Below are 20,514 nucleotides of genomic sequence, written 5' to 3'. Positions count from 1 at the left end.
TTCTGACAGATGGGCGCACTTGGGTCTGCTGCTTTACGGTAGACAAAGTTAGAAATACAGGACAACAGCCACACCATCCTCTCATTGTGGGCTCAGGCAGGCCAGCCGTCAACCCCCTGATGGCTTCTGCCTGCTGCTGGCGCTCCCCTGATCCAGATGCTTCACTCGCTCCACTTTCCTACTGCTCCTGCAGAGAACAAATTAATTGTGACTTAATCAGAGAAGATGGGGCATTCAGTAAGCCACTTAAAGAAGTAGAAAAGGGAATGAGGACCGCTTCATTCCTCCGGGCTGCAGACTTGCACCCTGCCCTTCAGGCTCACACACCTGCCCTGTGACTGGTGGGGCTCACAGGCAGAAGCCTCTGACTGGCACCATTATAAATCCCAGAGCATGGACAATAAAGCCATTGGGCACTGCCGCAGCAGTGCAGAATCTTGGTACCAAGGGGCTAAAGAGGAACATATGAGAGTCCAGAGAAAACCAGACTTTCTGGGTACTAAAAATGTCTTCCGTTCAGTCCTCTTTGCCCCTCAGACTGAGTGGAAAGAAAAGCACACATACACCCCTTTTCAAGGTGCGGAGGTTTTAGAGGCATTGATATAAGGAATCTGGAGTCACACCAACTGGTGCAAACACCCAGCTATACATCCTGACCAGATGTGGCCTGCTCTGCCCAGCACACTGCTAGTGACCCACGCTAGTGACCACTCAGTGCTAGAGCAGTGTGGGTGTTAATAATTCTTCAAGTGCCCAAGAACACCCTCTGAAACCCTCTTCCCTGTGGGAAGCCGACCTTCCAGAAGGCCCCCAGGTGGCAATGGTAAAGACAGGAAGGCCTACTTGTTGGTCAGAATCAAACCAGTTGATCAGAACCAAAGAAGGTCCTTGAGTCTGTGTCAGTCTCACATGTGTGTGCTGAAGCCTCATCATGAACCACATGATGGCTCGCCCATGACAGCTCCTGCAGGCCAAGGCCCTAGCCCAGAGAAGTGTGCTAGGACACTTCAGTGAGTTAGGACCTCCTCTGGTAACTGTAAAACTCACAGCAGGCATCCGGGCCTTTTGAAATACCATGCCAAGCCAGTCATAGTGACTGTACACAGTGAAGCGAGGTGCCAAAGTCACTTCAGACATCATTGGACACATAGCCTTCCTGTGCTGTGGGTGTGTAGTGAGAATTGTCTGCATTTTAGGAGTGGAGTCTGTTATTCTGATCCAATCCAGTCTGTGCCCAGGGAAGAACCAACCCCTCTGCTTTAGGGAGCCTCTTCGCAAAGAAACTGCCAAGTTAGGAGCCCTCTCTTCCAGCCCCATGCTTCCCCTTCATTGTTTGCTCCCAAGGCCTGCCCACTCAGTTCCAAGTACCTCTCTCCACGACTGAACATGATTACATTGGCAAGCTCGTAAGACACCCAATGAGGGATACATTTCAGGCTGTGCAGATTGAATGAACTGAAATTCTAAAGTGTTTCAGCTCACTGCTCCTCATGGGAAGCTCTAAATTGAAAGCGGTACAAGGTAACCTTGACTCCTCTGCACGTCTGTGATCATCTGCTGCCGAGCAAATTAGTCCATGGCTTAAAGCAGTTTCTTTCGTTTTGATTAGTGGGTTAATTGCACCTGTTGCTGGGTCTGGGCACTGTATTTTGATGCATGCGAATGCAGCCTCCTTTACCAACCCTTCCCCTCCTCTAACACCTCTGCATTCAGATCGGCTTCTGACTTCCACCTGGGGAGCAGACAGGTCATCCTGCCCCCCAATTCCACTGACGTTGCCACGGGTGACGGGACTCCGTTCTCTCCTCCCCCACACCACTCAGCTGTGTGCAGCTGCCACAGTATCCCCTGTCCACCCATCTTTGAGTAGGCAGCGCTGCAGCAACATGGCCCCTGTGGGGCAGACAGATCTCCTTCCCTTTGGCTGTAGAATTGCTGGATTGTGTGTTACCATGAAAACACAGGAGACAGAAATTGTTGAGAGGAAACCAGCTTGTTCAGGGTAGGCCCGAAGGAGACAGAGACTTCAGGTCTCTCAATAGGTGGGAAGGGCCATAGGGAGAAGCCAGTGGGTTGCAAGAGCCTTAAGGGACTCAGGCATCTAGGGCATGAGGCGCTTGTCTCTGGCAGGCTTTGCCCTTCCTCCATCCCCTCTGCCTTGCTAAAAACCTTAGGCTACATTCCTAAAACCCGGCCACCAAGGTCTGTTCCCTTTTTTGGCCACTTCCTTCTCCTAAGACTGACTACCAAGGGTCTAGCTATCAAAGTACTGAAGTCCAGCAATCAAACTCCCTTTTGGCCACCTTGATTAACATGACCAATTAAAATTAAACACCTCATCCTAACATGGAGTTTTCCCTTTTCCCTTTATAAACTACCATTTGCCTGTGGGCCACAACTATGTCCTCTATCCAGAGGCAGTCCTTCGTCCTCCAGGACAAACACCCCTCCCCCCTCTCCCTTGCCTCTTTTATCCTGTCTCCCCTGTTTCTTCCCCTTCTCCCTTGTCCTCTATCTCCCTTATCCCTGCTCTCTTTCCCTCAGGAGTAAATAAATTTCCTTGATACAGAGAACTTGGTCTTGGGTACCTAGAGCCAACTTTGAGATCCCACTGCCCATGCTGTGGCCTCTCCAGAGACCTTTGATCCTGAAAGTTCTCCTGGGTCTTGATCTAAGGCCAGAGTCTGCATTTTCCACTCAGGTCAAAGCAGTCATTTCTCTGTGAGATGATCCTGCGAACTGAGAGCCTTACAGAGCCCTTAGAAAAGAAGAGATTGGATGTGGAGAGAAGCAAAAGTAAGGCAAACGAGGAGAAAGATGGAGGACAGAAGTGAAACCAGTGCCCCCGGAAGGGTGTCTCCTGCAGAACAAGCTTGTCATTCTAGGCATTTCCACCTGTGACGTTCAGCGCCATGGTTCTGTTGTCAGGGTTTTAAAGGACTTAAACTCTTGTTTTTCAGTCGTCATGATAATGGGTTTAGGGCAGGCACTGCCAAGGGACTGGGCTCAGACACCCTTCCTGGAAAGCCACTCAAAGAAACTAGTGATAAAGTCAGAAATGGAGCCTTATTAACACTGTGACCATCCCAGGAGGAGCAGGGTTCATGTCCTCAAGTCTGTCCTCAAGTGGCCCCTGTTAGCAGCATAGAGAAGCCAAGGCAAGCACTGTGATTCCATAGCGTCAGCCCATGTGGTCAGTGGTCGGTGGCCCTCTTGGTATCACCTGGGGTCAGTGTCCCGTGTATGGCTGGGCACCGAGACGTTCCCTGTCAAAGGGGAATCTTTGTCCTTTGTCTGAAGTTTGTCAACAGCATCTGTTGGTGGTGGCTCTTTTCTCTCAGAGCTGGGAATGTGTCACTCCGTTCCCTCCTGGTCTGTAAGACGGTAACAGCCCTGAGGTGTCACTGCACCCTCAGGTTTTCCACCGGCTCCACCGCACCTAGAATGGGCTACCAGGCAGCTCCCTCACATCCGCCGAGTACTGCCGTTTGTTCAAAAGAAGCCCCCATTCCCTGCTCGCAAGTCCTCATGTGGCACCCAACTCCCTACCAAAAGAGAGGAAGAAGCCCAGAGCATGGCCTGTCTTGGAGGTCCCAGTGTCACCTCCACGTGTTTGAGAAGGTGTTTTTAAGTGTTACACCCTGCCTAGTTGGCCAGGATGAGTATTTCATTGGCCTGCTTCAGAGGAAACCTGCCATCCATTCCTTCTCCAGTTTGTGCCTCAAACCCTGGTGCGAGCCCATGACTCCAGGAGGAACCGCTCCCTGTGGCTCAGTGTAGGTTGCAGCCCTCACCTTCCCGCACAGCATCCTGCGCAGCCTGCTGAGAGAGCTCCCGGAGGTTTCCGAGACCCACTCACTATTTAGCAGGCAGCAAGCATTAGCCTCATTGCTCCCAGATCACGCATTTCCAAACCTTTTATATTTGTTACAGGGATGGAGGCAGAGAAAAAGACCACAGGAAAAATCTGAGGCAGTGGAGCAGTTTTAATTTTTTTTAATTTCTTGTTGCTGCTCCGTGTAATTAATTTTCCCTCAGCACTTTTAAAGTTTACAAAACACTCTAAGCACATTCTCCATGGAGCCCCAAAGTCTGTAATACAGACGAGAACAGTGTCGGGGCGTCCAGGTGAGAAGTAGACATTAGAGAGGATAAGCTCAAGGCATCCTGGACCTGAAGCAGCATCTCAGAGCCTGGAGTTACCACTGTGGCTGTGCCTCAGCCCACCAAGGGCAAGGGCTGGGGAAGGAGGAGCCATCTGTGTTCTGGATTGACAGTGTCATATCCGTGATTCCTGTATTTACAGGACAGCTCCCCGAGGTGAGGGTGAGGTGTGCAGCCCTTTGTGCACAGATACCCCAGTCATCATGGGAACACAGGCTCTCCTTGGTGTTCACTCGGCAGTGTGCTTTGTGTGGCCTGTGGGGTCACTCAGTCTCATGTAGTCACTCTGCACTGGGCAGTGCCTAGTGCTGTGAGGTCACTGTCCCGTGTTGTCATTTCACCCTGCATTTTGCTCTTTATAAGGTGTTGTCTCAGAACAGATTTGGGCCATATGTGGTATGCTACAAAGTCCTAACTACTTGGGTGACCAAAGGAAGAGGAACACTTGAACCCATGAATTCAAAACCAGCCTAAGACATGTCGTGAGACCAACTCGGGGGTTGCGGGTGCTATCCCCCCTTTCTTATTACAGAATAAGCTATCTACTGACCTGTGGTCATAGCTTCAGTCTCCCACTGGAGAGCCATGACCTGGTTAGCAGATTGCCTGCTTCTGTGGTAGTGCTTGCCAGCGCCTTGGCTGAACCAAAGCCTCAGTGTCATCACCTGATTCTGGGGGCAGGGGAGCAGGGAAAGTGGGAGGTGAAGGAGCAAGTGAGAGCCACACAACTGCAGACCCTCCTGTCTCATCCCCGCTAAGGGGGTGTTGGCTACAATACACTACAATATACAATACACTCTTTATCTAAATCTGGTAGAGGTGAAAGAGATCCTTTATCCAAAACACAGAAGTGCCAGCCATCCTCCTGTAGACCTGATTCAAGGCAATATCATTCTGCCGTCTGTGCTTAGTGGGGCCTCTGCCTTCAGCGCATGTTCCAGAACACCGTGGCACGTTGTGCCTGCTGAGTGGGGTCTAGCTGATACTTGATCTCTGGTTCTTGTTTCCAGAGCAAGATGGACCCATGAGTGGAGGTGCAGGCACACCGTATTCACAAGCTCAGCCTTTCCCTGCAATATCTACATTTTCTTAATGATGCAGATACAGCCACTAAGGGTCAGAAACCTGCACTGGACATGCCTTTCTCACGTCTGTGTTCAGAACCTTGGGTGGGTGTCCTTCCCACTGGTGCTCAAGCCCTTAGTGGCCTGGGACACTGCAGACCCTGGAGCTCTGCACATACTCCATACCCAACTTACAAGGGTTGAGAAAGGCGGTAATCTGCTCGAGCCCCTCGTGCTGTGTGGACACCACTGTGTTAGTTGCTACTATTCTTAAAAAGTGCTGCGACCCATGCCCAACACAAACCACTTTAAGGTACAGAGGTCATTTTGATTCGTGGTTTCACACTAGTCACTGGACCTCATGTGCATTGGCAGAACATCACAGGAAGATTGTATGGCACAAGCAGGCACTTAACATAAATGCTGGGGAACCATATGGTCCCAAGGACCTTTTCCTGGTACCTGCTTCCACCAGCTAAGACTCACTTTGTGAGATTTCTAGAACCTCCCAGTAGTGCCACCAGTTTAGGACATGGGCATTAAGCGCGGGGGTGGGGAGGTATCATTTCACATCCAAGCCATAACCATATTGGGGGGGGGGGATTCCCCAGACTGTCACAAGGCCAGGAGAGCCCAGAGCAAGCAGTAGATCCTCGGTGGCTCTGCCTTTCCCACCTCCACTGCCAGTAGCTTCCATTTGCACCGCCTCATACACGGCAGTGGGAAGCCCCTCCATGTTCCCTGATTCTCTGCTGCTGATCCTCTGAAGTGCCCCACTTCTCAGAGCCAGAACAGCAGGCAGGTTCCACCCTCCCAGTGGGTGCTGGCTAAGCTCTCCAGGGCTCCACGGATGCGGATGCCGCCTTCCCCCAGCCCTGAAGGCCTAGTACAGAGAAAGAGTATGTTCTGAGATACATGGTGTGGTAGCCTGGAACACAGTTGTGCACATAGATCCTCTACAGCCCTGAGACCCAGAGAACTGTCCCCTTTCCTGGTGTGTGTGTGTGTGTGTGTGTGTGTGTGTGTGTGTGTGTGTGTGTGTGTGTGTGTGTGTGTGTGTGTGTGCAAAGTGTGTTTCCCTAGATGTAAATGCCAGCCTTTGTCCTAGTTCACTGAGCTCTCAGACTCAGTCCTGAATAGTGGTGCCCTCTGCTGTCCCGGATCCCTTCCCTTTCTTCCTGGCTCTCTCCACTCCAGCCTAGGGGGATTAAGGCTTTATTCCCTTGTCAGTTTCTGCCGTCATGATTACTCATCAGAAGACAAATTAGATGGAAAAGTCATTTGACCTGGTTGGATCTGGCTTCCTTCTCTCCAAGGTCACAGTCTTTAACCCCGTGTCTGTTTCCTGAATCTCTCAGAGGTCACAGTCCTGAGCCCCACGTGTTTCCCAAGTCACAGTCCACAGCTAATTGTTCTCTTGCTCATACAGAATAATGATTTTACAAAGGAGGTGCCCAATGTGGCAGCATGAATGGAAAGATGACACTCAGTGGTGTCTGCCACTGCCTACCTGCCTCCTGGGGTAACCGCTGGTGTGATGTCACCAAGCAGGTGGGGGAGGGAAGCAGGGTTCTCCTACACATAGACTATTCTTAACACATATTCTCACTCTACCCTTCAAAGTAATAATAATAACAATAACAATAATAATAAATCTTTTCCTCACACCACAGGGACCATAGCAGCTTTTCTTTCAGGGAAAACCCAAATACAGATGAAACAATGGAAGGTTTTAACCAAACAATAAAAACTATGCAAAGTGACGACTTCACAGAATGGACCCAGTGCTAAAGGAAAGGCTGGAGGCCGGGTGGCACCCTGGAGGAGGGCGGGGCTGATGTTCCCACAGAAGTTATCCACTCTTGTGTGCAGCACATGTGATGCTTTTCATGAAAAGAAAAGCTGGACGCCCACTGTGTTCCATGTCCGAGAAGGCTCTGCGAGTCTCACAAGCCTAAATTCCACCAGAGAATAGGGCTCCACTCTTCTCGTCACCTCCTGGTAACTGGGCGACATCACAACGCAAAAGACGAGTCTCTGCGAACATTCCCTGCCTGATTGGTTTTCACCCAGAGAAATTTGCTGTGTCTGAAACTTATGATGACAGTGCAGCCACAAATCCACTTACAGTTTTGTTGTCCTTGTTTGAAATGACTGCAGATCCTGGCCAACTTGGAGCAAGGCTTAGCTGAAGACGGTGGTCTGAGCAGTGTCACCCAGGAAAGCAGGCAAGGTGAGCATTGCCCTTCTGGTAGCTGAACACTGATCACTCAGGTTTGCAAGGCTCAACAGTACAATTGGTTCCCACTCTTACCCAACAGTGAATGATCCCTTCCCCCGTTTCCCAGGTAGCATCTACTCTGGGTAGACGAAAGGAAGAACGAGGGGTTTTACCTAATGATGAGAAATACAAACAGGCTGAGGATGGCCCAGCCCAGCTCCTTGGTGCACTGGGACTTTCCATTTGTCTGGGCAGATCTGCATGACAGGAGGGGAAGGGAGCCACAGTGTGAATGTCAGTGGCTGAACATCCCAATCTGTCATGGTACCTTGACTGACAGTCCCTGTGGACACATGGTGGACTGCAGGGGCAGATCAGCCGCTAAGAGGATTCCGTTTGCTGTAATGAAGTACCCAGCTCTGGTTAATTTATAAAGAAGAGAGTTGTATCTGGCTTACAGTTCTGGAGTCTGGGATGCCCATGAGGTGGTGCTGGCATGTGGGGAGGTCTTCTGCATTGTAACAGGAAGTAGGCAGCACACGATGAGACAAGGAAGCATCTTCTTAGCTCTGTTATAAAACCAGTGAGGCCAGGCATGGTGCCACACATTTTTAATCCCAGCACTTGAGAGACAGAGGTAAGCAGATTTCTGTAAGTTTAAGGCCAGCCTGGTCTACAAAGCGAGTTCCAGGACAGGCAGGGCTACACAGACAAACCCCATCTCCAGAAACAACAACAATAGTAGTAATAGTGATAATTAATACATAAATAAACCATCAACATGTGGCTTTAGGGATTATGTCCCCAGTACATTTCTACCATAGCAGTTATTCTGGCTACAGTATGCTGAATACCCCAGCAAGGAGCCAGCCAGTCCCTTTCAGTTTATGATTCCCTGGGTGTGAAGGGTCAGGTGTGTATGTGTACTGCGTGGGTAATTGATATGTAATGTATGCATGTGGGCATGGGTGTGGGTGTGTGTGCGTGCGTGCGTGCGTGTGCGTGTGCATTTACATGAGTATGTCCTGCTGATAACTAGACCCTGAGACGTATCTGTTTGCCCGAGTTGATGCAGGCAGTGCACCTCAGCTCTTACTCCTGATGATCCCCCTCACATCAAATGTCTGTGAAGGGATCATTCCAAGCACAGTAAGTTCACAGAGCCAGTTTGAGAACCAAAGAAGAGATGGTCAGAGAAGATTCTGAACCAGGAGATGGCTGGTATCAGACCTGAGCAGAGAGGTGCACTGTCTGCTGCATCCATAACTGTGGCTACCAGACATATCCTGTCTTCGAGTGGGAGTGCTTCTATCCTTCTACCCATGGAGCATTTTTGTGGCCACTACCGGTGTCCATCCTCAGTAAAGCCTGTGAAAAAGGCAGACCAATGTCGTTCCCATCTGAAACTAGGAAAGTAGTCTGTTCCAGGCTGCAGGGACAAAACTGCCACTAAACCCAGCTTCCATGCAGCTGCTGGACACAGGCGGGCTGTGTGCATGGGTCAGCCTCGACCCTGGGCAGCAGACATGCTGTGTCTGCATCAGACATGCTCACAGGGTTAGGGCTGTGGGCTCCCGATTATTGCTTGGCCTCTGTCTAAGCTGGGCTGTATTTCCTGCTGCGTCTGTGCAGACGGTCTCTTATGGGAGCCCACTCTGGGCATCCCACTGAGAACACTGTCTCCTGTGTCCAGAGAAGCATACGGTGAGACGTGGTGAGGATAGGCTGGGAGGCGGGGGCTTCGTTCCAGCACATGGGGTGCGGCAGTTGCCAGCTCGCTCGCAGGAGCACGCCTGCTTGTGCACACTCACACCTCTCTCTCCTGCAGCCTCTGTTCAGCTGTGGAGGTCTCGTCTGGGCCGCGTGCTGTACTCCATGGCAAACTGTCTGCTCCTGATGAAGGTATGTGGGCGGCTGAGCTGTAGCGCACCTTGTTCTAGCAGACAGTGTCAGCTGGAGGCTGCAAGGGGTGCTGTGTGTTCCGACAGGCCTGACAAGGAAGTGAGCCGTGGGCCTCGGCAGTGCTCACCGTGGCCTAGATTGCTCAGTAGAGTTAACTCTCACTTGGGGGCCCAACTTGTCATTTTAAAATTTCCACAGAAAACAGTTTATGTTACTGAATTTAATTGCACGGGCCCAGGTCTGAGTGGTCTAATTAAAACTGCTCATTCCACCCCCTTTTCCTCTGAACTCCATCCAGAAAAGTGTCCTCTGTTCTGCTTGTTTTAGTGTGAGGGTCATTTTTTTTTTTAATGATTGATGGCTTTGACATCTGACGGCAGGCTTTCCCACCAGACCCACTTGTGAGAAGCTCACTCTGAGCTTTGCACCTGAGGAGCCAGTGTGAATCAGGGAGCCCAGCCGGGCTGTCAGTCACTGTATTTCCAGTCTATTCTCCACACAGGCCCTGCCAGCGCAGGCAGCCGTGTCTTCAGGCTTCTCTCTCATTTTGAATACGTCCCATGCCTGGCTTGCCTCCCGCCCTGGGCACGGGGGGCCTGCCACAGAGCTGGCGGCCTTGCTGCCAGCTGCAGGCACTGAAGCCGCCACAGAATCTGTCAGCAGCAGACGCCCAGAGCAGTGCCTTTAACACCTTCCGAGCTGTGGTGAGACAGCTCATCACTCCTCCCACAGCCAAGGTCATCCTGCTCTGACTGAGCGTCCGCCAGCGGGCAGCTTACCAAGTGGAAAGACGTGCCCCTCGCTTTCGCCCGACTGGCAGCCCTCCACGCGGCCATCTCCTTGCATTTGGCAGGAAAGTGTGTGGGTGGACACAGCCCAGCCATAGGACAGTGTGCATCCTCTGCACCTCTGCAGACGTGTGATGTGTGACATTGGGTGTAGACAGGCTCATCTGATAGGTGACCTTGACACAGGAAGAACAGGTTTCCTAGCATCTCTCCCAGCTCTCGTCCTCATAGCTCTTTCCCACTTCTGAACACATTACAGATTTTGGAGTTCTGTGCCTGAGACATTTGCACATGGTCTGTTGCCTGCAGGGCCACTTTGTTCTGGTCTCTTCTCTCCTCTGCCTCCCTGGTGACATCATTGCAGAGCCTGCCCCACCTCCCCATGTGCTGCCGCCCTCAGCCAAGAGGGGCCTGCTTTTTTCTGTCCCACTGCCCCCTGTACAGGCCTGCCTCTCAGCACTGCTGTGGCCAGTGGCAACCTTAGAAAACACAGTGAGCATCCAGTGTCTCCTGGGCACCTCTGAGTCTTGGTTGCCAAGCCTGCTTAGGCTTACAGCACTGGTGGTACCCAACCACAAGCTGAAGCTCCTCAGGGAGGAAGTCACTGCTCTGCTGCAGGGCACTCAGCTTGCATTTCTGAGATGCTATGTTAGAAAGTAGTGTAATAAAAATGCGTTTCTTTGTTTTACTGCAGTAGTGATACCATCAGCAGTGTAGGCACAGGCAGGCACCAAACGTCTGCCTGTGGCATCCTGTCACCCAAGACTCAGTACGGGACAGATTATCATGTCTCAAAAATACTTCCACAGTGGATGTAATTTAAATTAAAAGTTTGGTTTAATCTTGATTTTTCATGAGTTAAAGGAGTGAAAGAAATGTTCTGAGTAAAGTGGATGCGAGCACATGCGTTCTGCTGCCATCTAGTGGACATAATCAGTATTACCACAGTCGCTGGGCTGCATAGCGGGGCCTGTGCTAGCTAACAATGACCTAATTAATCAGTCTTTTAATGATAAGAAAGCTGCTCATGTGTTCCAGTTCTGAGTGTCCCACAATATATTTCCAGGAATACTCACTTGCAAGACAAAGCCCTCTGTTCTTGCATGTGATATCCTTGGGTCTCACAGGAGCCTTAAGATACCTGTGCCACTAGAGTGAACCAGGACACTCTTCAGCTTCACATCCCCTGACCTCCCACACAACATTCTGACTGCTGTGGCTTCTGTTCTGTGGGAAAGAACCTGCCACACACAGGGTGCCTCCTGTTTGCTTAGGTCACACCTCATAAAGCCTTTGTTGGCAACAAAGCAGCCATTAATGTGATTTAGCAGTCACTCAGCCAATGCAGTTTTTAGGTACAAGTCAGGCAAGGATGCTCTTGCCCACATATGAGTGTCTGTAGGGCAGGTGGGTGTAGTCAGAAGAGTAGAGTGGCACTCCCCAAGAAGCTGTTGTCAGCTGCCCTCCAGGTTCCCAGAATGAATGATTTCACTGAATAGTAACCAACTAGAAGTCCTCAGCAGCCCTAAATATGCCTTCTAACAAGCTCACCCCGACCTCTCAAGCTTGTTGATAAATGCTAGTGCAGATGCTGCTGGCACCTACGTGACAATCCCTTCTCTGCTGCTGCTTTCTCTGATCAGTCTGAACCCTATGGATCTAACCTGCCTCCTAGGAGAGCTGTAAAATCCTATCAAAGCTGGGCATGGTGGTACCCACCTTTAATCCCAATATGGGAGACCGAAGCAGATGGATCTCTTGGAGTTCAAGACCAACTGAGTCTGTATAATTATAGTTAGTACAGAACTATACAGTAAGACTCAGTCTCAAAAAAAAATTATATGTAATGGGTATATTTATGGCCTGTTTCTTTTCTGTTGGGCTATCCTCAGTAGCAAGTACCCCTGACCCTGGGCAAGTTTGAAAGGCAAAAGTGCCAATCAAAAAGCCTAGGATCCTAGCAGGCTTCTACTGAGGCATACCGGCCCCCATGCTCCTACCCTGGCTCTGTCCACAGCTGTCTGTCAGAAGCATCGTGAACAGAACGGAGCCCAGGTCAAGATGGCCTGTACTCAGGTACAGCACTGGGGTGTGGCAGTCTGCCCTTTGCTCACTGAAGTCAAATGTAAGGGTACATACCAGGTTAGAGGGGATACCAGGATGGATCTTAGGGGCCATGACCTTTTGGAGGGAAGTAAGACTGGCTGCTGCTCCTCTGTGCAGCGACCTTGACCCCAGGACAGTGGTCTGAGAGCAGGTCCACAAGCTGCACTGGGATCCTGTGTCCTCTCAGCCATGACCCTGACTTCCCAAAGGCAGAGGAGCTGTCAAAAGCCTTCTCTTCTGACACCTCACAGTACATGCACAACATACACACGTGCACCTGCACACACTCACACGTGCACCTGCTGGCACAATGAGAAATACGGCAGGCTGGCCTGGGGCAGCAGTGACAGGCAGCAAAACGTGGTGGGAGAGGAAATCAAGGCATGTGTGGTCTGGCTCCTTGTGAGCATCAGGCCTTGAATAAAATTAGTTTTAACGAGCTGCACTTGAAGGTACCAGACTGGAGAGTCTTCATTTTTTTTCCCCTGCCAAACTGGAATTTTACTTGTCGTCTGTCTTTATAACCTCCCAATTAGCAAGCTCAGTAGCTGTAGTCCCAGTTTGGAGGAAACTGAAAGTTTAGCAAAGAGAAATGAAATACCTTCCAGAATTTTATGGTTAGGAGGAAATCAGCAGTGCTGGCCCTGGACTGGTCACCATGTGCTGTAACTGAGAAGTAACAAGCCTTGGCCTGGCTCTTGCCACAAAGCTTGCTCACCTACTCGCTACAGAGGATGTAGGAGGAGCTGACCTCTGAACCCTGTGACAGACAATACACATCTCACTGACACCAACTCCCATGCCTTTTTATACTATGGACCACAAATGGGAAATGGACACTAGGTGGGGAGTAGACAGACTGCCTCGAGAAGGGGCTGCAGGCAGGGGTGGTGCGAGGCTACCACTAGGAAGGTGCACAGAGCTGGTCACTGAAGACAGCTCTGCAGGATGTGGACACCAAGCCCACAGCACCTTCAGCACCTCTGTACACTTGTCTCTGTAGAGCAGCAGTAACCGTGTGACATTATAGGATGTGGTGACATCCTATGCCTTCACTGTCATAGCAAAGTTGATTGGTGGGTTGTTTCAATACAGGTATTTCACCTCGATATGGGGCACAGAAAAATGTTTGAGACGCTTTCAAAGTGTGGCTTATGTGTTTGGAGGATGAGATGGTACAGAAGTACAAGTCCTTACAACAACGCTGCCGGAAAAGAGGGAGGCGGGCACCAAGTGTGGGGACCTCTGGTGTCTGCTTAGGAAGCAGGAGCAAAAAGCAGCCTTCAGGCCTGAATCTAGGTCCCGAGGCCCGTGCTAACAAAAGGATATATGTCCCAGAAGTTGGAGTCTTCAGTCCCACCACGGTTGCTGGGAGGTCCTACGCTGGTCTGTTGTATCCACCGCTCTGTGTGTGTATCCTTGGTCCATAATGCACTGCGAACAGCTGCATAGCTTCTCCAGCTCACTGCATGCTTTTGTTCTCTTACCACAGGACTATGTGCTGGCTGTAGACGCTTACCTCACAGTAATCAAGTACTACCCGGAGCAGGAGCCACAGCTGCTGAGTGGAATTGGCCGCATTCTCCTCCAGGTACTGGCCACACTGCATAGAAACCAACAGCTGAGTGCAGCAGCTGCAACCCAGCAAGGTTGCCTGGGAATTCTGTCCCTCAGAACTTACACAAATGGGCAGTAGTAAGGAATATTTCAGTTCAAATTAATGTGGCTGCTAAGGTGTTCTCTGCAATGTTTCTGTTGTGTGCTGTCCTGTGGCAGTTAGGGTCATCTGCTAACTGCAGCTGCTGTGTTGACGGAACACTCAAGTGGACCCTGACACAGGGGCTGCAGTAATGCCGAGGCCTGGCCACCCTCAGCAAGGCTCTCTAATATTTGGTACATCTTCTTGTCACCCAGGATCATGATCTCCCACTGCAGGCTGCCCAGGACAGGCCTTGTCCCTTGAGAGGCTTTAAATATGGGAGAAGTGGGTGGGTGAAGAACAGCTAATGGTAGGAGGAGAATGAGCCCACCCACACAGGCACATGGCCACAGAAGTCAAGCACTGCTACACTTCCCAGTGCTCTGCAGCCTGCTTGGCCACCACGCCTTAATAGCACTTGTAGCTAGAATGCCTTCCTAGCATGTGGGAATCTGGAACTTATGGGTACTGGGGTCCTATATTCCCTGACTCCATAGCGGGGCTTTCCTGCTTGGAGAACCCAGACAGAACACAGGAGGAGGCCATCTGCATACATATCTAGGAACACTGAAGCTACAATGCAGAGTGGGAAATCTGATATTTTGGAGGCCAAAGTGGCCCCAAGGGTAAGTGTCCCACACAGAGCACATTTCCACAGTGAAAGCCACACTACATAAGGAATGCTTATGGGAGGAGACTGACTTCATTACTGAACTGAAGCTGTTTAATGCTGAGTGCATGGGAAGATCTTAGGAAACGGTGCCTGGCTCCATCTTGAATGTGATCTACAAATCAGAGGAGGCCCCTGGCTCATTAATGCCGGGGCATGGCAGGTTTCCACCACTGCTGCCCCCGGGAGTGTCCTCGGTAGCTAGAGAAAGGGCAAAACACAAGACTAGTATGTTGGCCTCCTTGCTGTGGGCTGTTCATCCTCGGGGACTGCTACAGGTCAGTGCTCCATCTCAGGGTCCAGTGCAAAGGAGAGGTACAATCCTCGGGTCATACTGCTCCAAACGAGAGATGTAGTACCCACCGGGCCAAGGAACCAGCCCAAGGAAAGCAGATCTTCAAGGCCAAGAGTCCTGGGCACTGCTGAGTTTGGCCTGTGAGCAGTGTGGTGCTGGCATCAGCAAGTTGCACCTGTTCTCTCGCCCTCAGTGACGAGAGTAACTGGCCAGTCTTCAGTGAGAAAGAGGAGCAGCCTCCCTCTGCAGCCATCCCAGCATGACATGGTCATCCCACTCTGATGAGTCAGAAGAGTGAGCCCCTCTGCGGCCATTTCAGTCACTCTGAGTGAGTGAAGCCAAATGTGAATGAACACCACATTGTCGGTGGCTGTAACTGGCTTCTGTCTGGGAAAGGATACCTACACGCTGAAAAGTAGACACTGATCAAACAGAGCGAGGCACTTTGAATACAGTGCTAAAGTGGGGGACTAGAAGTGCTTTACTGCAGACAAAGTGCAGGGGGCTGTGGGAAGTCTGGTGACGTCACGGATGGACTACACCAACCAGGATGAAGTAAATGACCGACAGTGGGTTCCTAGATGACCTCACACAGGTGGATTTGAATACTGCCACGCCCCTTCTCTGTGGGCTTCACTTGTATTTACATTTGTTTTTAAGGTTTTTGTTTTCTAAAATGCCATGTGACCTAAGAATAGGGGTCATTTTATCACCCCTGCAATGGCTGGACAACAGAGGGAGACAGCTTTGACAAATGAGTGCCACAGAGGCACATGGCCCTCCCCAGCCTATGCTACATCTCCTGGCCACAAACCCCCTGTTGTCATTCTTCAGGGTGTTTTATTCTGAAGAGCAGTCTTCATTCTTTCTGAGATGGACATAGAGCAAGTCTGGCTGTGAGCAGGGTCACCTGTGTTGACTGTGCCATTCACGTGACAGCTGGGAGCCCAACTCGGGAATGCAGCACAGTAAAGGGCTAGTTCTTACTACGTTTTATTCAGGAACTCTTAATGCCTTTGCCTGTCCCCACAGGCTTGACTACCTCCTCCCCACACTCCCTACCAGCCTTCAGAGGTGCTAGGTGGCATCTGCGTATTTGAAACTCTCAGGCCTGCGGATGTCACCGTCACACACAGCATCCTGCAGACCATGTGTGCCTTCTGCTCAGAAAGCAGGTGGACAGTGGCTTAGGGGAGGGAAGTGGACATGACGTTTCCACATTGAGGAAGCCTGTTCACAGAAGGCTGGAGGTGCCTGTATCCGGGAGCTTCTCAGACAGTCCCAAGGCAGAGCCGAGTAATCCAGTCTGGACACCTGGAGCATTCGTCCTTTGAAGTCACTTCTCTCTGGCTCAGACTCTGCCCCTCCAGATCTTTTCACATGGGTCTTGGGAGGTCATCACTCACACTAGCAAGATAGCTTTTGAACCACCATGGAAGTGCAGTAGCCCATGGAAGCCGCTGTGTGAGAGCAGCTCTGCTGTCCAGGGCAGGAAAAGAAGATACTCGTGACCACGTACCTTCAGAGCCAGAGACCCATGGCTGTCAGAGTTCACTGGAGAGCCAGGAAGGTGGCAGACCGCAGGGGACTGCAGGGAGCAAGGGAGTGACTACTGGAACACAATGGGGAGGAGCAGCGGAGGCCTGAACATGGCAGATGGGGGTGGCCCATTCAAAGTGCAGCCATGAATAGCAGCAGGTGGGGCATAGTGGCACACAGTGGCCCAAGGATACCTGACAGATGGCGCTGTACACCCTGATACATCTTAAATACCTGTATTATATACATGCAGCTTGTTAACCAGCAGTCAGACCTCAAGAAAACTGCTTAGAAGGGATTGGCTTCCAGCTTGCAAAGATGTCAACCCCTCCCCAGGAAATACAAAACTTTCGTTTATTTTCTGAGCCACTGAGTAGCTAGAAGTGATAAGGACAAATAGCAAAGGGGAGATGTCTATTCAAGAACATCCGTGAGAAGGCTGAAGTATCAACCAGGGCTGGCACCCATCCCCAACTCAGCCAGTGTGATGAGCCCAAGCTAGGGAGAGCTCTTTCCACTTCCACTTAGCTCCTCCCCCATGCCCGTTGCTGAGTGGAGTCCAGGTCAGTGTAGACAGCCAAGGGACTCTGCCTCCTCAGGCTAGGATAGTGGTCACACTAATTGCCCTTTACCCCCTGATGCTTAGTAAAACAGTATAGGACCTCAGGCTCTGTCTCCACTGTGCTGTTCTCCCGTCTACTCTAGAATCGCTCTAGTTCCAAAAACAGACCTCAGATAAATAGCTGGTGATCTGCTTCCCTGAGCACTGACTCCCTACATACAGCATAAGGCGGAAGTCAACCCAAGAGCGTTCCCAGTGACAAGGGGCTGCCAAAGGGGAGTGCCACCAGGCTGAGAAAGCCACAACAAGCCTCCCAATACATAAAGTGACTTTACCAAAATCAGTAACTCATATAGCTCCATCCCTCAGAGATCCTCCAGGGAGTAGGAGGCAAACGGGGTGCTTATTATAAGGTACAATACACTCAAAAGATGGTGTTTTGTGTGGCTTTTGTTAGGGTGTCCTTCAGGCAGGCCGTAAACACATGGGTCATTGGTCAGCCTCTACTGGTGTGTGAAGTTGCTGTATACAGGACCCTTTGTCTTCCACTTCTCATTGCAAGCCTAACTTAGAGCACTGGGTTCCCTCCCTACTCCAAGGCAGCAGAAGAGCACAGACACCCATCTCAGTCGGCTCCATGTCTTCCTGACACTTCCCCATCACTGATAGAGTTGTAAGAGTCCAACTTCACTTACCTCAGAATAGGAGTTCCCTTCCTCTCCCTGGGTGCCTATCCCAAGGGGCCCTGGTATCCTCACGAAGGATAGCAGTAGGTCTGTTCACTTATTTTTATAGTAGGACTCTGTATTTATTACTTTGAAGTTAGCAAGCTGGTGGTATCTACTCTGACCTCAGCCAGAAACGTCTCAGAAATTGACTCAGGCCTGTTGTGCTTTATCAGAGTTTGTTTTTACTGAGCACTACACCGGGAGTTTATACTTGGGGGCACAGCCACTAAGTTGTAAGACGAGCCAGGCATTCATGTTAACATAATTCCCTGTCAGAGACAGAAGCACCAGGTACTTTGGGTGGGTCGTTTTGATTTTATTGCTGGATGTTAACTTGAGACTGTCCTTAAATGTCTCCTGCTCACCGGGTGGGCTCTGGGATCTCCCGTATGACATACAAGGCACTTCCTATTCGGATATGATACTGGAAACAACTGTGATTTTACATTGACATCTCTTTTAACCTGCTAGCTAAACTGACTGAATAACTTTGTTAAAGCAGATTGGAGACATAAAAACAGCTGAAAAATATTTTCAAGACGTTGAGAAAGTAACTCAGAAGTTGGATGGACTACAGGGTAAAATAATGGTTTTAATGAACAGGTAAATATCTTCGAATTATTTGTGTGTGTGCATATTAACATGCATGCTGAGCTCACACAACCACTGTGGAGAGTTGGCTCCGACTCGGTCCGACACGCATGAGCTCCAGCAGCTGAACTCAGGGTTCCAGGGACAGCAGAAGACCCAACCTGCTGAGCCATCTCATTGGCCCACAGTTTGTCTGACTGTCCCTGTCCTCAAGTCTGAGACCCAGACCCTCAGGCCAGGGAGCATGCTGTTCTTCTAGAATCACAGCCCTACTCCTCACGCCTAAGACGCAATCTTCAGAACATGAGCTTGTTTTCAGTATAGACGTACACCAGGATGTCAGACCTGCCGTCAGGGGCTCCCGGTAGTGCTGGTCTCCGATTAGCTTTCCTGGGTCGCATATCTCAAGAACATGAGTGTGTGGCCATCAGGACAAACCTGCTACCCCCTCTAACCACACCAGAAAGTGAACATGGTACAGGGGTCAGTTTATAAGACAGGAAGTAACCTTGGTTGGAGCTACTGTGTCTGGACTGGAACCTAGATGGCAGACTTGCCAATGACTCTGATGTTTCAGTCAGCAATAAAGCCACTGGCTCCATCTGAGAGCACACGACTCACTCTGATATGTCCATGGTGCATGGTGAACCTTATCCTGGCTGCTGGGTACCCTTGGCTTTCCTGTGCTCACTGCTTTATCTGTTGTGTACATTGCAGAGCCTTTCTGTACCTTGGCCAGAATAACTTTGCAGAAGCTCACAAGTTCTTCACAGAGATTTTGAGGATGGACCCGACAAATGCAGTGGTAAGATATGCAGACTGGGTACCCCCAGGCCCCTCTACCTCTTGCAGACCAGTAAACCCAGATTCCTGCTCTGGCCTGGCCTGCCTGGTCTGCAGCAGCTAAAGAGGTCTGCAAAGGGTCTGGTGAAACATGGGGACCAGGGACAGAGAGCAGGCAGGCTTGTGTCTGTGGCACCCTGAGCCCATGTCCTTTGCTCCAGGCCAACAACAATGCTGCTGTGTGTCTGCTTTACCTGGGGAAGCTCAAGGACTCCCTGCGGCAGCTGGAGGCCATGGTGCAGCAGGACCCCAGGCACTACCTGCACGAGAGCGTGCTCTTCAACCTGACCACCATGTATGAGCTGGAATCCTCAAGGAGCATGCAGAAGAAGCAGAGCCTACTTGAGGCCGTTGCCAGCAAAGAAGGGGACAGCTTCAACACACAGTGCCTGAAGCTGGCCTAGTTCCCTCCAGGTCTCTGTACTCTGTAGACACTTGAGAAGGTGGATCAGTAAAAGCACTTGATGGGTGTGCAGGAACATGCCTTAGGCTGGGCTAGTCTCAGACCCACTGACCGGCCTACCATGCAGTTCCACAACACTGCCTGTTGGTGGAGGTGGGCTATATGCCTGGCATTCAGAAACAGGAAACACAAGAACCTGGGTTCTTTGGTTTGTTCATGGACGTTAACTGCTCCTTTGTCACTTCTGAATACTTGGCTGGTGTATAATATTGCCTGTTCTCACTATCATTGTCTTCCTTCCTCCATATCCTAAACCAAAGCATCACGCTGCCTACTCAGCTCACTCAGAACACAGCTGGGCAAGAAGCGTCACAGGCTGGCACAGCATCTATGTGTTCTGTGTGCCTGGAGGGCAGAGTGGCTCAACACTTGTACGCTTTGTCTACTTTGCAAAATGTGAAGGACCTGAAAATGGTTTAGGGCACCCAGCTTTCCTAGTTCATGTGAAAACACTCATTTTAAAGGCAGGATACACAACTGTGGGATGCAGCAGGGCTCAATTTGTGCCTCACATGCTGAGAGCCTGGGCTCCCCCATAACAACATAAACAAAATGTCTGTGGCACACAACAAAACTACTGTCTCTTCATTTCTGTAATAAAGTGGAAAGTACTTTGTGTTATTTCCTGGGGATGACAGACCAAATGGTCTTACCTGAGACTTAACTTATAGAATGTGTGAGTTTTGGGGGCTCACCCACTGGAGCATGGATACCCAAAGATGCTAAAAAGCCCACCCACCCCCACCCTCACTCCCCAGTAGTGACTGTCAAAAGCTGCATCTCTGGAGCCCCTGCATAACTTAGAGGCAGCCCAGCTGGCCAGCCCCCTGTTCCAGCTGTTGTTGCTGCTGTGTAACCTTGAGGAGGGGCCTCCGAGCA

The 20,514-nt window shown here is 50.7% G+C and overlaps 1 protein-coding gene across 2 annotated transcripts in view; it reads left to right on the top strand.

Annotated features, from left to right (window-relative positions):
- Trappc12 (trafficking protein particle complex 12) overlaps positions 1-20,256 on the top strand; it is a 65,285-nt gene extending 45,029 nt beyond the window's left edge. For both annotated transcript variants that reach the window (XM_032907563.1, XM_032907564.1), the window contains exons 7-12: positions 7,389-7,461; positions 9,278-9,351; positions 13,738-13,836; positions 18,241-18,341; positions 19,047-19,134; positions 19,334-20,256. In XM_032907563.1, the coding sequence (XP_032763454.1) occupies positions 7,389-7,461; positions 9,278-9,351; positions 13,738-13,836; positions 18,241-18,341; positions 19,047-19,134; positions 19,334-19,576 (678 nt within the window). In that variant the 3' untranslated portion in view covers positions 19,577-20,256. The remainder of the gene's footprint in view (positions 1-7,388; positions 7,462-9,277; positions 9,352-13,737; positions 13,837-18,240; positions 18,342-19,046; positions 19,135-19,333) is intronic.
- Positions 20,257-20,514: the final 258 nt, after the last annotated feature.

The sequence above is a fragment of the Rattus rattus genome, chromosome 7 (genome assembly GCF_011064425.1).
Source record: "Rattus rattus isolate New Zealand chromosome 7, Rrattus_CSIRO_v1, whole genome shotgun sequence".
Classification (NCBI taxonomy): Eukaryota; Metazoa; Chordata; class Mammalia; order Rodentia; family Muridae; genus Rattus; species Rattus rattus.
This window is presented reverse-complemented; position numbering and strand designations above follow the sequence as displayed.